Source organism: Marmota monax, unplaced genomic scaffold, assembly GCF_021218885.2.
Source record: "Marmota monax isolate L192 unplaced genomic scaffold, Marmota_monax_Labrador192_F-V1.1 WCK01_AAM20220418_F8-fsc00033, whole genome shotgun sequence".
NCBI classification, from domain to species: domain Eukaryota; kingdom Metazoa; phylum Chordata; class Mammalia; order Rodentia; family Sciuridae; genus Marmota; species Marmota monax.
Genome location: NW_026694282.1, coordinates 2,973,398 through 2,991,625, shown reverse-complemented (window position 1 = coordinate 2,991,625; position 18,228 = coordinate 2,973,398). Strand labels below are relative to the sequence as shown.

General features: G+C 36.6%; 1 protein-coding gene across 16 annotated transcripts in view; it reads left to right on the top strand.

Annotated features, from left to right (window-relative positions):
* Positions 1-18,228, top strand: part of Bnc2 (basonuclin zinc finger protein 2) — a 413,122-nt gene that overhangs the window by 279,770 nt on the left and 115,124 nt on the right. For all 16 annotated transcript variants that reach the window (XM_046467326.2, XM_058586357.1, XM_058586356.1 and 13 more), the window contains one exon: positions 16,645-16,880. In XM_046467326.2, the coding sequence (XP_046323282.1) occupies positions 16,645-16,880 (236 nt within the window). The remainder of the gene's footprint in view (positions 1-16,644; positions 16,881-18,228) is intronic.

Sequence of the window (18,228 nt, the reverse complement as noted above, 5' to 3'; positions counted from 1 at the left end):
ACAGGCAGTCAAAACTGAAGGAAAAAAAAGATTAGGCTAAAGAGAGAGAGGCAGACAATTACATTAATGCCATTGCTTTTATCTTATAGATGTGTGTTATTATCTCGGGGTGCTGAGTGCGCAATTGCCTCACAGAAAAGTAGACAGGAGACAAGGGGAAACTTGATAGTTATTAACTGAAGAGGCAGTGTGTCAAAGCTGGACGGGGTTCAAAGTTTTTCAGAGGGAAAAAGCTGCAGGCAGCAAGCAGCGGCTGTGTGGTTCTGCTCTCGGCTACGCAAACCTAGTAGCAATCTAACATTTTCTACTTGGAAGCAGATCATAGAGAGAAAAATTAATGAAAGATTTCATTTGGAGGTTTTGGGGGTAACATTTATCGTATAGACATGCGACTGAATCACATAACTTTGCTCTCTTATAAAATCTCGCCCCATGTGAGACATGGTGAGGCATGAAGACAGGCATTTGTCAGTTCAGCTGTGTTGTTTGGATATGTTTAAAACACCTATTATCAACACACTTTTAATTAAAAAAAGCTATTAAGAAGCCCTTTTACTAAGTGTGAACATCTGTACGTGCAAGCTGTAAATTAGGAGATCACATATGTGTGCCTCAGTCAGAGACTAAATGAATTTGGCAAGTGTTTTCTGTTACTAGTTTTTAAATACAGTCTAATATCTAAATGAAAAAAAAAATGCTACATTTTACAGTTTGCATTGATTTTTAAAATTTTGCCTTTTGGTACTGATTGATAGAACTTTTCAAATTTGATAGTAGTCCTTATCATTATCAGATTAGTAAACAGAATTGAAAACAATAACATATCTCCCCTGTTTTCTTTGTTCACATTATTTTAGGAGGTCACTTGTTTTCTGAAAGTTGGAGCTCCATGAAATATAAGTGATGGTATAAAATAATTTCATTTGCCAGTTACCTAAAACCTGAAAGATTTTTAACTTTGTTGATAACTCATATATAACAGTCAACCATCTAATGTAGAATGGTGTTGCAACTTTTAGTTGGTCATATGTTGGTCACATTAAGTGAAACATCACCATCACGTAGACTTTGCTCAGGGCCTCAACATTTTCTGCTCATACATTTAAAACGTGGTTAGTGTAGACTTTCCCTAGGCCCCAAGACTGTCCTCTTAACCCTTTTTATGACCAAATTTTTATATAGGGTCTTTTATCCTCCAGTCACTAGTGCAAAGCAATGTGATATGTGATATATGCATTAAGCAAATCCAGAAATCCAGAGGAAAACACACATCAGTATCAGAAGTGTATGTGATAGCCTGGAGTTTTAAGGGATTACAGGTAGTGGAAGGGAAAGAAGGAAAAGATTGATTATAGACTTAGAATGGGATTTCAGATAAACTTGGGGAAGAAGAAAAAAAAAACTTGTGATACAAAGGTGACATGTTTTAAAGGGGGAAAAAAGTTTGAGAATAATAATTTCTTTCTTTTATATATTTCCTACCAGGTGCAGGCTTTTTATATATAACTGTTCTCATTTTTTAAATAGTTCCTCAATAGAATTTGAAGCCTGTGTTGCATTTACAGTGTTTCCTAGTGACATTCTTAAAAAGATCATTGTTACTTCAAGAAAATTAAGTCTGTATGTCAAGACAATAATTGGAGTTTTGGTGATTATTCAAGAATTCATTCTTTTAAATGAAAGGATATAGATAATTTGTTAAAGTAACAAATTTCAATAGTTATTTTTAAAGCAGGTTTTGTTTTATAGTCAGCAAACATTTAATTTATTGGTATAAAAATTGAATAAAGCAGGATTTATGAAACTAACGTTCACCTAGCCTCAGCAACTGGAGATTAGGTAGAACTGCAGTACTACTAATAATAATCCTCAAACCTGGGTTCAGCAAGTAGATTCAATTACCACATATCTTCCTACACCCTCTGTCAAGTTTGCAGATTAAATTTTCTCTTTTTCCTTTGCCACCTTTGAGTGGAATTGCTGCATATGAGCAAAGACATACCCTCAATGTGGGCCACGCAAGGAAGAGGAAGGAGGAGAATAAGTAAAACCAAGAACCTGTTTAATCTGCTAGCCAGGAGCATGAGCTTCTGAACAACCACACATTGACAGTCTACCTTTATGGGTGCTGGAGTCAGACATTAATTATTTCCAAAGTCTGTTCTGAAGACTTTATTATGCATAAGGCCACGGGGGAAATGCCAATCAGTTTGAAATATTAGCTATGGTCTCAAGTGGAATGCAGGTTCTTCCCTGGCCAGATTATGGGTGTTTGTATGTGTCTACTCCTGTACTATGAGAGATACATGCCAACTGGGGCTGATTAAAATCCAGAGGATGGTGGGGCTTATTGGAACTACTTTTTCCCCTTTTCCTTTCATACAGTTTACAGTCACATTCATGATAAACCATGAGAGTATTTGTATACCAACCCTTAAGTATTAAGGAATAAGGAAAAAATTAAGTGCCATTCACAGAAGAGGTATATAAGGTGAAGTAATGTAATGAGGGTTTGCTCAGTGGAGATTTCTTCAATCAAAAAACACTGACACACTATTTGTTCAAGGAAAAAAATAATACACCCTTTGTGAATAAGGGCTGACAGTTTTCATCACCAGGCTTGAGGATCTGCTCTTTCAACTACTTATCATTTCTTTTCTTTTTTTCCTTAAAAAGTACCAGAAACAAGCCTTCTTACTCCTTGGTGTTACCCATTCTCATTAATTCAACCTTGACAGGACAGCTAAAGAGTTGTGACTTAAACATGAGTTATTTTGTACTTAATTTGCTCCCAATTATATAACGCTTTACCCCAAAAGTAATGAATAAAAGGTACATATCTAAATGTTACCTCAAGTCCTAAGGAATTTTTCCCTTAATCACAATTGTTGCCCGCCTCCATGATCTCCTGATTCTCTGGGAGGTTTTTAATATGCCATCATTGCCACTCATTAATGTTCTCCCAAGTGCTAAGGCTTTTATTAGGATCTGGCTTATAGTCTATAGGTAGGTTAAGCCTTTGCCTTGAGCCCTGCCTAGTAAGAGCTGAGTCTTATAATGGGAAAGGATTGATGTTATAATGATTCCAAAGGGCCTCTTTATGATGAAATTCTAAATACGCAAAATCCCATTAAACCTGTGGAAGTTCATGGGCTAGCTACATTGAAATGACATATCATTATATTGGGTATAGTGTGCTTATTATAAAGTGTGGTATAATTGGGAATTATTGGTCATATTAGCAAGAATGAAGGACTACTCACCCTCATAAATTCAGAAGTTATGACCTAGATATTTGAGGTAGGAGCAATAATAATATTCTGTTTATAAATAATCAAAAACGTTAAAATTTGACTGCAGAAGTTGCTCTAATCAAATGCTGTCACTACTGTATGACCAATGTGATTCTGCAATCTGTACAATCAGAAAAATGAGAAATTATACCCCAATTGATTCAAATGTATGAATTGCCAAGATCATTGTAATGTCATGTGTAGCTAATAAAAAAAAATGCTGTCACTGACAACTTTTAGACTTTTTAAACCATATGAAGAATTGTAAAAGAGCATTCCCTAAGGACATATGTTAAGTATAAATCTATTAGAAACTAAAATAGTATTCTAATTCTAGGATCCAGGACTCCTAAAAAGCGACCACTTGATGTTATAATTTGGACTCCTGAAGAGAGTTGAGGCAGGAGACTTGGACTTCTCCAGTTAGTCTTGTAATTTAAGACCCACTTGGCTTTCTCCCAAAATGAAAGAAGTCTTCTTAAATTTTTTTTAAAACTTAGAAAATTGCTTCAAATGGCATTTAAAAAATTTTAAATATCCAGAGCAGGACTTGAAATTAGTGAAATAACAAACTTCCTTTTAGACCCTTTGCAAATAGATTTATTTAATTGCTTTATTCTGCAAAGTAGGTGGTTTTGAAAATCATTCCACTTTGCACACTTTTTATTTTATTGAATAAAAATAATGGCTGTTAGCGTCTCGCTGCCATGTCTGAACAGCTGTTAGATGGGATCTTTTGGACATCAGGGCTCGCAATCCACATATTCCTGTGGAAACCACTGAAGTCCCTTGAATTTGACTTCTAAAGAAAGTTATGTTTAAAAAAAAGTTGTGGAAAACTAAGAACTATAAACTATCACTAAGAGCCAATTTTCTAGGATCAGTGAAAAGCACTTTTATACTCTTACATTAAGGAAAAAAAAGAAGTATCTGAGTATGTTCTTATTTCTGTGACCTTCACAGAAAATATTGGAAGTGAAGTCTGTAGAATTACAGGTTTATATTTGTTTTAATTTATTTGAAAGTTGGGGAGTAATTCTTGTTATTTAAAAATGAAATAAAAAATAGTATGTACATTTCATTCAATAGAAGCAAGTTCTTTTATAATCACCACTCACCTATTCCCAGCATGATTTTATATATTTGAAAAGTGAATTTTTATAAAGGACATTATTTGGTTCTTTAAGTTAGCAATATACTCAAAAGTATACATTACTTTATCCTTACTACATATTTTGCATTGCATTTTACCCTTATTTCATATTATGTTACATATGTTAACGAACAACAAAAGTGCCAGCTGTTGTCCTTATGATTCTGTTCTGCATATCCAGACCGATATGTCGTTTGGGCTCTTAGGGCTTAGCTACCACTTTCCTTTGGGAAACTCTAGGTTCTATGAAAGTATTTATTGAAATTATATCCAGCCCTCAATTTATCCTTTGTTTTATAGTTTGAAAATTACTAGCTTAAGGTCCTATTTCTGGCATTTTAAAGAAATTCAGGTAAGTCATGATTCCTTAGTAACTTAATTTATAGTTTAAAAGGTTATATTGTATGATTTTTTGCTTCTTTTTCTAACTAGTATTCAACTACTGCTTTTTCCACAAGAAATTTAGCATACTCAGAAGAGGTTAAGGGGCTGGGGTGTGGTACAATGGCAGAGCACTTGCTTAGCATGTGCAGGTCCTGGGTTCTATCCCCAGCACCACAAAAAAAAAAAACCAAGCAAACAGAAGTGCTAATTTGTGTGTGTATATGTATGTGTTTGAGTGGGTTTTCTCAAAAGGAAAAAATAAAAAAGTCCTTTCCTTGTAGAATATTTTCTTGATTACATTGTGTGACCTCTGTTTTCTGACCTCTTTCTCAGGTCTATTAGGTCTATGCTGTGCATTTTTCTATAGCTAGATGACCGTAAACTAGCATATTGATTACAAATCTCGTGTTCTGTGTTACTATTTTATGGATGGTTTTCATAACATTTATCCATTATGATCCAGTCTGAACCCTGATATTAAAATTGCTTTTACATAATACTACACTTTCATCTTGCTTTTTTTTTTTGACCTAGAAACTGCTTGAAATGGTAGGAAAGGGAATAAATTATGCAAAATTTAGTCAGAATTCCTGCCAATCTAGTGCCCAACCTCGCCCCCTGCCTAGTAGTAGTTCCCCACCTGTACTGTTCCTTGAAGTCATAAAGAGCAAAGGAGAGGGTTGAGAAAGGGGCTGGGGTGAATTCCAGAACTTGGTAGTAGGTGGAGTCCTCATACATTTATCCTTTCAGTGCAAACAGAGCTCACAGCCTTTTCCTAAAATAACTGTTTGTCTATTCAAGAATACGAGCACTGAACACCCATGAGTGCTTATGTGTCAGATATTGTTGCTGCTTAAAACCAAGCTCTGTGATAAAGTGGGCACACAAGTAGTTCCAGTAAACGGACAACATATAGGTGGTACTTGAGTGATTGGCAAATTGTTGAGATGGCTTGCTGCTAGATGAGGGACCTCTCCAGGCTTCATGGAAAAAGAAAGTTCAAAAGAAAGATAATCAGAAGGGCTAGTAAGAAAGAAGAAAGGCACTGAAGGAATAGTGCTGAAAATAAAAATTCTGAAAAATACAGTTGACAGATGGAACCCTACTTGTCTCCCCAGCTTCATCTTTTACTGCACTCTGTTCATGTCCCAGTGGATGGCTTTGCCTGAACCACCTACCTCATAGCAATGACGTTCACATGTCACATACATAGTTTGTAATTGTGCATGTACATTTGTATTTATTTAAAAATCTGTTTTCTTCACTACTTTATTTACCTCAAGTGGGCCTGAATTATGTCTGTTTTGCTCTAAAATTTAGCATAGGGCCTGGAAATATCCACTTAGTGACCAAACATGATAATGCCTAAAATATTTGAAAGTCGGTAGTTAGCTCACTTTGGTTGGAAGAGAGAGCTCATTTCAGAGAGTTATTAGGCTGGGAAGTAAATCAGCCTGCTCAAGGTCTTCTGGCCCCTTTAAAGGAGTGTGTGTGTATGTGTGTGTGTGTGTGTGTGCATGCATTCATGTATGTGTTGCTGGGGTTGGGGTAGTGTGTGTGGCTGGGCACAGCATTGGAAACCTTTGAGCAGAGAATAAATGTATGTAAAGCAATGTTTTGAGAAGACTGACTTGGTTTTATTTAGGGTGTATAAGGCCAGTAAGAATAGGTAGACCAAACAAGTCAGGAATCAGTGCAATAACAGAGATCTTAGGGTCTAAACACCTGCTCTAAAGTGGGAGGAGTAGACCAGAAAGAAGAACTTGAAGAGAGCAAGGGGAAATAGAGATGATTTTGATCATTCTTGCTGGGTAATGTTGAGATAAACAACCCCATGCTTGTCTGCAGTTGTACCTCAACTATGTAAAATCATACATTGACAAAAGTAGACACAGGTACATTAATATGCCACAGTCACTGTCTTTGGGTGGTGGGAGTGTGGATGATTTTTTATTTTCCTTTTTCCCAAATTTCTAGCATTTTTCAGTGAGCACTTGTGAGAAAATTAGACATTAAAACGCCTAATGTCAGGTATTTTGGTCTTTCATAGACCTACTTTTCCCAGAAATAGTGGTCAAGTATGTTTGGATTAAGGCATGGAACTTGGGTAGAGTTAAACCTATAGGAGGAGTTGGATTCGGAGAAGAGATTACCACAGGAGGGTGGCTAAGGAGGCAGCTCCTTTAGAGTGCTGGTGTTTCCTCTCAGTCTGTTTTCCCTCCTGAGTCCTCTAAATTAGAAAATCATAATCATTTTGAATCCCTGGCTCATCTTTAGTCCAAACATCTCTTTTTCCCCCTGTGTCTTAGTTTGGTCTTACTTCTGTAGTCACCTTTCCATTCTCCTTGGTAGTGACCTCCAAGCCATTGCTTTGCCTGAACCTAAAGGAATTTGAAAAACTGATAACTACCCTAATATATTCAAGTGCCAAGTAGCATGCTAGTGTCTTACAGCAAGTAGGTGGCACCGCTGGGATTGGAGCCCTTGGAATCTGGGTCTAGGGACTCTGTCCTTAATCTAGAAGATAACAAGGACCTTCTGACACTGGGAGTTTTAGATCAATGCTTTATTTTTTTTTGTCTTAACTCTTATATCCAATATTTTCCCCACAGATAACAGTACTGTAAATGTTCACTAGAAAGTCTTTAATCCTTCAACCTATTACACAGGGTCTTAGTTACAATGAAAATTAAGATAATATTTTTATAAATGGAAATTTTAGTTTTTAACTTCAGTCATCATAATGAATAAAAGCAATATAAATATTATAACTTTCATCATTTATTATATAGTAAGTAGATTTTTATTAGAAATGTATCTGTCAGTGGAATAGATGGGACTCTAAATTTTTTCTCCCCAGATGAGTTCAGTGATCCATGGGTGAAGGGTACTTACTGTAAGAAAGAGAAAAGGTACCCATTTTCCATTTTTATAGATGTAACTGCCAAGACACTTGCAACAAATAGGTAAGACTAGGAGCTTTGTTATTAAATCATTATTTATTCTTAGAAGTCATTTCAAATTGTATGCAAAAGATTAACCAGGGCTTGATTGGTTTTGATAAAAGCAAGGAAACAAAAATCAACTTCTTTCCTACCCAGATATTATTGGAGTTATTCACTTTCTGAAATTTCTGGAAAAAGATTATAGCTATTTATAAATTTAACTATTAGTGTTTCCTTAGAAGCACCTTGTTTATTCCAGAATAGACAATAAATATTGGGAAATAAAAATACTGTATTAGTTGTTAATTCAAATTACTTCTGATTTTTTAATTTTTTTGTGGTGCTGGGGATTAAACCCAGGGCCTTATACTATATCCCCAGCCCTAAATTTATATATATATATATATATATATATATATATATATATATCTGTTCTAATTATACATGACAGCAGAATGCATTTCAACTCATTCTCATTGTACTCAAATAGAGTACATCTTTTCATTTCTCTGGCTGTACACAATGCAGAGTCACACCATTCGTGCAGTCATTCATACATGTACATAGGGTAGTAATGTTTGTCTCATTCCACCATTCCCCCCCTTACCCCCTCCCCTCCTTCACTCCCTTCTGCCCAATCCAAAGTTCCTCCATTCTTCCCTTGCACCCCTTTCCCTCAATTATAGATCAGCATCCAATATCAGAGAAAACATTTGGTTTGGGGATTTTTGAGATTGGATTATTTCACTTAGCAAGATATTCTCCAATCCCACCCATTTATCTACAAATGCCATAATTTCAACCTATCATATAGGGTCTGTTTACAGTGAAAATTAAGACTCAGACTTTTTTAAAATTCCCCAAATCCAGAGGAAAACCCTTGGCCAAAAAAAATTTCTACACATAATACAAGTAATTACTCATCCTTCTTTAAGGCTGAATCTGCAAAAAAAAAAAAAAATTTAACAAAATGTTTTGTCTTACTGCTGTAGACATAGCTATCTTAATTGACTAAGTGGATTTGTCACCTCAATTTGGAAACAAGCACTGGCTTTGCCAATTGGGCCATATAGTGGAAATTTTAATTTTCATTAGAAAAATTTGAACTTCACCTTGTTACACAGGCAGCTGTATACCAAATATAATTCAATGGTATTCATCATTGGAAAGTTTTTTTTTTATATTATTGAGCTTTTTACCTTTGTGCTGATATGTTAGGTTGGGCTTTTTGCTTCAGTTTATTTTAGGATATGCCAGCCTTTTATTATTAAAATATTAAAGACCATAAGTCCAAAGCCAGATAAAGGATACAGATATTTTGTAATGAATTTTAGCACCAAGTTAGGAGCTCAAAACATAAGATATCTGCTCTAAGCATAAGATATCTGCTCTTGGTTTATGTCTGCATGCAAGTCATTAAGTCATTAGAAGGTTTGAAATTACTGAGTAGTAAAGCAAATAAGAATTGTGTAAATGTTAATGTAATAAAACTAAAAAGAAAATAAAATGCCCCAAATCCAGAGAAAATTCTTGGCCAAGAAAATTTTCTACCCATAATACAAATAATTACCCCAACCTTATTCAACTAAGCAAAACCTGGAGTCCAGTTGGAGCCCAAGTCACTGTCTTTTTCTTTCTTTTATATCCTCCCCATAGCACCTACTACAGAACCCTTTATGTAGTAGGTTCATGATCACCCTTTGAACCAAAGTGTGCTGGGCTCCTCTATGTGTCAGGTTCCTTTGGAGCACAATGACAAATAATAGATCTTATCATCGAGTATTCTAGTGGAGACTGAGGCATTTGTTGAATGAGTGAAATAATGTTACCTAAAAGATGTAGTAAAATTATTTTTAATACAAAGTCAGACAGAAAAGAGCACACTTCCATTTTGACCAAATGTTAACCACATTAAAGTAATAATCATATTTATGAGGGGTGTGAAATTTGATTTGTGTCTTTGTTTTTGTTTTATAAAGTTATAATTCTGTAAGCAGAAAATAATAAAGCTTACAAATTAAGAGAAATGAAAATCAAAAGAAAAATTTGAATTCATGTTTCAAGTCAAATAAATATATTAATATGAATTTCGAGAAAAATTTAAAAAACATATCAGTAAGTTATGGAATGCATCATGTGTGATAAATTATTAAAGGAGTCCAGAATATTGTGACACAAGTATGATTATTCAGTTTATAATAGAAATGCTATTATTAATTACATGTGAAGTACTATAATGTATAGATTAAATAAGCAAGGAATTATTAGAAATCACAATACTATTTTACTAAATGAGGTTCTATGTGTGGAGCACATAGAACTTTAGAAACAAATCAGATAACAGTCATATGTAAAACATTAATTTTAATAGATCTTATAATCAAACTGTATGTACTTAATGTAAGAGGAATTTATACTGCTAAAAATAAGTGACATTTAGATTATTATTTATTTTGTTATTTTTATTAATAGGCTACCTGTAGAAAATATTCAAATTTTTATATGATGAAAATGATAATCAATTATAACTGAAATAAATATTTTTATATTATTTGGTTACATGGTGTATACTATCTTATCAAATGATACATATAGTTTCTGAAAGAAACCATGTGAAATTTCTATCCACAGGTTTATATCCAGTGTGTCTTACAAATTTTATAGGTCCAGGATAATATTCAAACTGAATTTAAAAGATAGGCATTGCTTACATGTGCTTAGGGCCTTTTCTTCTCAGGTGATGACACCTTCTAGGGATGAATGTTGAGAAGAGTTGAAAAGAATTGCTTATCTTTGAATATGTCAGGGGTAAGGGGAGGCCATTTTCATTATTGGGCACGTTTGCTTTGATCCCATAGATGCTTTCTAAAGAGTATATATTATTAAAATGGACAGGAATGCAAGAGGTGAGTTCATTACCATTGTCCCATTTTATGTTGTTTCTGAACTCAGGATGTGTTAACATAGGCCCCAATGTCAGGTTCCCTTGCACTTTTACTTGATTATGTAGAGTCTGGAGAAGAATCCTTTATTAATCAATAAAGGAGGCCTCCTCAAAGCAATTGAAATTATGAATTATTTTGGCACCCAGGAGAGTTTACATCCTGGCATATTGCACCATGTAGATAAGCCATGGAAAAACCTTTATTTTAAGATTTTAAGATTTATTTTAAGATTTCAGTTTTCAAAAGAGAAAATGGAATGGATAATCTGCATATGTATGCAGGTCTGTACACAGGTGGATCTGTTTAAGAGTAAATATGAAATCGCACGATCCAAGAATGCATTCCCTTTGCCTGCATAACTCTTGGAGCACCTTTTGCATACTTCTGTTTAGGTGTATCACAGTTAGAAGTCCACTAGTTGAAGCTTTCTCCAGTGTAGTAAGGCAGAAATCTTCTATTTTCTTTACTTGGCTCTGAGCCATCCCTCCCCCTCAACACTGTGATTTTTGGTGTGGCATTTGCGTGGGGAAAAATATGTGCTTTTTCTCAAACTTAACTCTACTCCTTCTAGAGACTTTTCCATCTTAAGGGGTTGTGACTGAGATTTGTGTGGCATGTGGCATGACAGCTATTGCTTTAATCACCTAACTTTTTTCGGGATTTTGTGTGTAAAGTTAAAAATCATCTTCATTTTATAAAATGTTTGATATTTTCTAAACTTCAAATAAGTTTGTGAGCTTTCCACAGAGTTTTGCCTTTGGGATTGAAACTCCTGAGAGCCTGCCCATCTGACTTTTTGGACTCGCCTCCAACCATTTTTGCCTCAAGTCTTAAAGGGCCTTTGGATATTCCATTCTCTTATACTCATTAGTCCTAACCACCACTGGCAGCATCTTCTGCAGATGTGTTAGCCATGCAGATTCTTGGTTCACATCTCAGACTCTCTGAAGCAGAAACTGTGGAGGAGATGGCCCAGCAATCTGTTTTAGCAGGCAGTCCAGGTGGTTCTGAGGCACTGCAGTCTGTGTTGCTCACCTCCTTTCTCACCTGCTGACTCTAGTTATCTTACTAAACAATGCCTTCCCAGTAGAGTTGCCCTCTCTTCCTTGTGCCATCTCTTTTATAGCATTTACATCACTTGCATATGTCTATCTTTGAAGGCAGAGGCCACACCATAAATTACTTTTTCATCTGCATACAGCACCTATCTCAGTGATAAGTTAATAGGTGGTGGTGAATAAATGAATGTATGCATGAATGAAGGAAGAGAGCATCTTAGGGGGAGTGATGATCAATAAGGTCAGCTGCTATGGAGAGATCATGGAGAATAATGAAGGAAAAAAGCTATTGGATTTCACAGTAAGGCAGGTGTTGGTGACCTTTGAAATGCTTGCCTCAGCAGAGTGATGGGCAAGAAGCCCAGATTACAGGGAGTTAGGGACTCCCAGCATGATGAAAACTTGCAAGTTTCTTACTGTTTATCTGTACATGTCGTGCAAACAGAATTTACCTGTGGTGAAATTGTTAAGTGACCTTTGACCAGTTACCTAGCCCCATTGAGCCTGTGATCTTGGAATAGGTTACAATTGTAATATGTTGTGTTTTAATTAAGAGATTAAACTTATGAACTCCTAGAATGATACCTGACATATAGTTGATGCTTAAATAGTAATTTCCTTTACCCTCCCTCACCATTATTTTTCTTTACTAATGCAGTTGAAAACATCACCCTTTGTCAATATTTTATAAGATACGAATTTTTTTAGGATACTTCTCATTCCAGGCATTGCAGAAATTATAAATTGCATTTGGCCTGAAACTAATGCACCTTTAGTTGAACCACTGATAGCATGACAATTACATGTTATCCAGCCGGAGAAGTACCCTAAATGGTAGCTGTAGGAAATGCTATTTCAAGGAAAGAGAGAGGGATTATGTTTTTTATGTAACTGAAGATTCTAGTAGTGATAGTATCAACCTAAGACACTGTCGTATCTTCTGGATCAAACAATATTGTTTAATATTATGAGTAGTTGATCTTTTTTTTAGATCATTTTGCAGCCTAGTTGATTCACATTCTCAATGTGTATTTGTTAGCTAAAAGTTTAAGAGAAAAAAGAAGAAATTCTCAGCATTTCTAACTAAAATCCTGGATTCAGTCTCACTTTCTAGACTTTGGTCACTTGCCTGTTCTTGAACCATTCTTGATTCCAGGAGGGAGGGATATACTTGTTTTCCAGGACTGGCTAAATATTACTCAGTTCTATGAAATATTGATTCTAAGGGTGGGAGGAGCAATTCCCTAAGGAGAATTCTAGTTTCTATCCCCAGATTGAAGGGGAATGAACACAGAGCAGGCAGAGCAATTGACATTTGTCGTACTGTATAGAAAAGTGCTTTTCATATGTTTCCAGGGTCTGCTCTAGTGAGATACTTAAGCAAGTTGAAGAGGAGAGTAACAAATAATTGGAAGTTCTTTAATCCATGCTCACTCTAACTTTACTGAGAGAAACTCACTTTTATATATATTTTTTGTACCCAACTTCTGGTTGAGATTTCATTTGGAAATGGAATCATGGTAACACTTGGCTATAAAAAAATTTTAGGTAATGTTTAAACCTATTAATATTAAAATAGGTGACAACTTTCCCCACTCCATCCTGAAGAAGAAGTTATTGCCCTGATTCTTACTCACCCCTTTGACCTAACTCATGTACCTGACACTACAAGATTCAAAACCAAATGCTCCACAGATATATGATGATCATGAAATTACTCCAAATCCCAGTTCAGTTTGTGGATATCATGACACTTAAATGTCATTGCTTAGCCTTTGTGCCTTCAAGGATACCTTCCCAAATATTGTCACAATCATGCTGAAAATTACAGCTGGTATCTCCAAGTTAAGCAGTTTATTGTTTACATCCTCACCTATGACTCATCTTCTAGATAGTCGCTGCTGCCTGAACTAGAGTGTGTGTATTTTTACCAGGGATTGAACCCCAGGATAATCTACCACTGAGCTTCATTTTCAGCCCTTTTTATCTTTCATTTTGAGAAAGTTGCCAAACTTGGAATCCTCCTGTCTTAGCCTCCAGAGTAGCTAGAAGTCGCTGGGGTTATAGGAGTACACCACTGTACCCTTTAGCTTTTTCATTATCTACTCTTAGGACTTTTTCATTATTACTGGCCTCAAATTTTCAACTCTATATCAGGGCCTAAAACTGCCCAGGTAGCCTGTTTCTGTGAATAAAGTTTTATTGGAACACAGACTTACCTATGTATGGCTGCTTTCCTGCTGTAACATAAGAGGTGAGTAGTTGAAAAAGAGAATGTGTGGCCCACAGGCCTAAAATATTTACTTTGTATTGGGCCTTTATAGAATAAGTTGTTGGCTCCTGCTGTATATTTATGAATATATATCTGTATCCCTTCTTTCTGACATAGCATATAACCATGAAGAAGAATTGGGTAATATCTCATTGGAGTTCCAAAAACTGTTTTGGTGGAAATATTTTTGCCTTACCTGTTTTACCTGTGCTCTTACAATTGTCTAAACTCTTTTCTGTACCCTCTCTGATTTAGTTCTCTTCATCTTTTCGAACCACCAGACTTTTGCAGTGATTTGGGAAAGAGAGGTGACAGTTTTCTTTGCAGCCCTGGAACATAGTTTTCCCTTCTCCTGTGTACACTTAATGCAGACACAGAGTACCTAACACACTCTTAAAAACCAGGATATGCTGTCTTTTCCCCCCTGAGGAATCCTCTTAGTTTCATAGTTGTTGTGGCCATAGCAGTGTATTTTACAAAGAAGTATTTGGTGAGGTTCAGGAGGGTGGTGAAATGGGGGAGGAGCAGAATTCCCCTAATCCATCACTCGATTCTGTAAGCAGATCAGCCACTCATCAGAAGGCTGCATGGTTAAGCTGTACTTGAAGAAGAACAAGGATAATAATACCCCTTTCCTGCTGTTTTTGCAGCCTAAATGCCCTGTGGAGTGAGAGAAGACTTCAATCTCTAGGCTTGTGAATCCCTTATCTTTCCCAAACGTTAAATTAATTTTTAAAGCTATTTATTCAAAGTTGACTTAACCACTAGAATAGGAAAGATCAGACAAATCAGCTGCAAGAAATGAAGTATGAGGAAACCCGAACTCTTTGACAAAGTATTCCTGGGAGTAAATGTGTTGAATGAAGCCAGCGGGTAAATGATAAGGGCCTTTACACTGTGGATGTAAGAAAGCAATTTATCAAGAGTACATGAACTCTCCAGTGACCACAAGTCAGGAGGAAACGAGAGTGGAGGAGGAGTTCTGAAAAAATACATTAGAAATACTGAAAAAAAAAAAAAAAACCTGTGTGCATGTACTTTTGAATTCCTCCATTATTATGTGCTAATACTGGTATGTTAAAATAGGGGTTGCTCAGATTTTACACATACTGTTGCTCATACTGTTACAGGGTGAGGTTTTAGGAGAAGCACTACAGAGAGGCCACACTATAGCTTAGAATTTGAAGGACACTGAGGTCCTCTCAGGTGTAGTTGTGATGTGGGCCAGGATGTTCTTCAGTATCCATTTGCCTGACTCCAGAGGTTAGATGGCCATCTTTCAGATATACATTTTACTCTCTTTTGATCTCCTAAAGAATATATGTGTGGGCTGGGGTTGTGATTCAGTGGTAGAGCTCTTGCCTAGCATGTGTGAGGCACTGGGTTTGATTCTCAGCACCACATACAAATATATGAGTAAAATAAAAGTCCATCAATGTTTAAAAAAATTTTTAAAAAGAATATATGTGTATAATTCTGACAGTTAATGGCAGCACCTTTTGTGTTTTCTTAAGAAGTTCTAGGTGGCTCTCACTCATCATCTCACTAGTCTTGGCAACATCCCTTTAAGTCCCATAACTGATATGGTATAATCTTAGTCATTCACACTGGAGAAACTGAGGCAAAATGAATCGTATTTATAAGGAATAGGGTTTCCTGTAACTCAGATATGGGTTAGAACTAGAATTTTCGACCTTAACTTAATAAGGCTTTTTTTTCCTCCCAAGGGAGAAATGTCATTTCTTAGATATTAGAAGAGGAAAGCCCCATTGTTGAACTATTAGTTTCATTGAAATACTTATTTGAAGAATGATCATCCTCAGTTTTCTCTATTGAGAATTATTAATGCAGTTAGATGGATTTCCCAGATTTTTATTTTTACTCATTTATTTTCATTCTCATCTGACAGTCTTGTCACAATTTTTAAGAAAGTGACTAAATTATGACTTGAATATTTTCTATAAATAACTCCCAGAGATCATGCCAGTGAAGAAAAAACTATCTAACAAGGGAATAAGAGAGAAATTGGGAAAACTAAGTTTTCAGGTCGTCTCCCTTAGCTAGTTTGAGTTAAATTTCTAGCCTTCCACATAGGTGTTAACTTTCCTTTTATTCCTACAGTCTAAAGAACACACTCATCCTCCCCTTTAAACTATTTAGGTGAATCTCATTTTTTAAAAAAATGGTATTAGTTAGGCTCCTCTTACTGCAGCATAAGTTAGGAATTATTTTCCTTTTTTTCTGAAGAAATAGTAGACACAACAGAAACCTGAGTTGAGCTGTGATTTGGCTGGCAAATTAATTACTCAGGTTTATAGAGCCAGCCCCGGTCATTTAAAAACATTCTTAGTGACTATCTTTCTGAAAGTTGAATGTGTTTGCTATTTACTGTTGTCTGCAATGTATGAACACCAAATCCAAAAAAGAAAGATAGCAAAATCGAGGAGGAGAGGAAATATCACTTAAACATCCATGGTTGTAATTGTCTATAGAAGTGGAGCCCTGATGACATTCAGTTGTGTATCTAACTCCTCTGTCCTTTTCATCTCTTTATTCCCACCCCTCACTCTGGAACATTGGTGGGACGACTGCAGCCTTGGATAAGCTCAGCACGCAGCACCTGTACCACCCCACCCAAGTGGAGATTGTGCAGTCCAACGTGGTGTTTGACATCAGCAGCCTGATGCTCTACGGGACACAGGCAGTGCCTGTGCGGCTAAAGATTCTGCTGGACCGGCTCTTCAGTGTCCTGAAGCAAGAGGAAGTGCTGCACATACTGCATGGCCTGGGCTGGACTCTGAGGGACTACGTCCGGGGATACATCCTTCAGGTAGGGGAGGGCCTGAATGCCAGTGTCTGGACCAGCTCTTGGAGGGTTGTGTAAGAGCCCTGGGTGTGCTTGGTCTCCTACCTCTTCCTCACAAACCCAGGTACAAACACTCTCCTCTGGTCAGCAGAGTGTTCAGGACATTGGAAGGAAGATGGCAGTCCAGAAGGCACCACTACACCTCAGTGGTGTGTATTAGAAAGGGGAAAAAGGGGTCTGTTGACTAGTGTTCCTTTGTATCTTTTGAATTCAACCCTTTCTGCCTATAAAGTGGACTTTCTTGTTTCTGGAGTAAGTCTTGTAAGAGCCCTTATTAATAGGATGGGATCTTTGAGGTGGATGGTGGGCGTATAAAAATCCAGGATTATACGCACATCTGAATTTAGTAAGGGTTTTCCTCACACTCAGTTAGGTGGCTTGGTGTTTTTATTGATTGTCACTTACCCTAACTATTTATTGTTTCTGTATCCAAATCAAAGGAGGAACTGTGACCTATGTGAACTCCCTGCTTTGTGTAACTAGACAACCCTCACATCATAGCCTTCTAAGTTTCACATTCTAAAACATGGTCATAGACTTGGTCTTTACAGTACCTGTTCTTCTTCCAGCTAGGAGCCTCTGCTTTGTGTCACTGACACCTTTGATCTGGTCAGGGCCTTCAGGCTTACCTGGGAGGCCCACAGCCTCCACCTTTCATCCCTTCCAGGACCCTCTCCCCATCTTTCTTCATCTTTTGTTTTTTTCAGTATGTCATGGGTCATTTTGCAATGTATACTTTGCCTCTGAAATGTTTTTATGGCCCTCTGCCTTCCTACAATCCTTGAGGTGTAAATGTTGAGAACAGCATTTTGGGACACCCTGGATCCAAAAGTACAACCCTGGATGATGAAGAAGCACCGTCCCCTGTTGAAGGAGATCTCAATTTGAGAAGGTAGAATCTGAAGTGGTTTTTGTAATTTCCTTTGGAGATATTACCAGTAGAATTGGTATCACATACACAACAATTGTTTTTGACTGTGCAAGGATTGTGTAGTGCCAGAGGTAATTCACGATGTTTATGACCTGAACCACCCTGTGTTACATGTAAGGCCCTGGCTGCCAGCTTGGGTGGGGAGCTCAAGACTTCTCCTTGATTTAACCTGTCATCAGAACACACCAATTCCTGTCATTTCTCCCATGTGGCACCTCTAGGTTTTAGTCGGGACAGGAGAGCAGAAGAGGGTTGGTGAAGAGAAGTGGAGAAAGAGAAAGTGACATAACCTATCAGCTCTCTGAATAAAGTCATATCTTTGTTTAGTGGGCACCTCAACTTGAAAAGCATAGAAACTTTGACCCTCAGAAAGTCTGATGA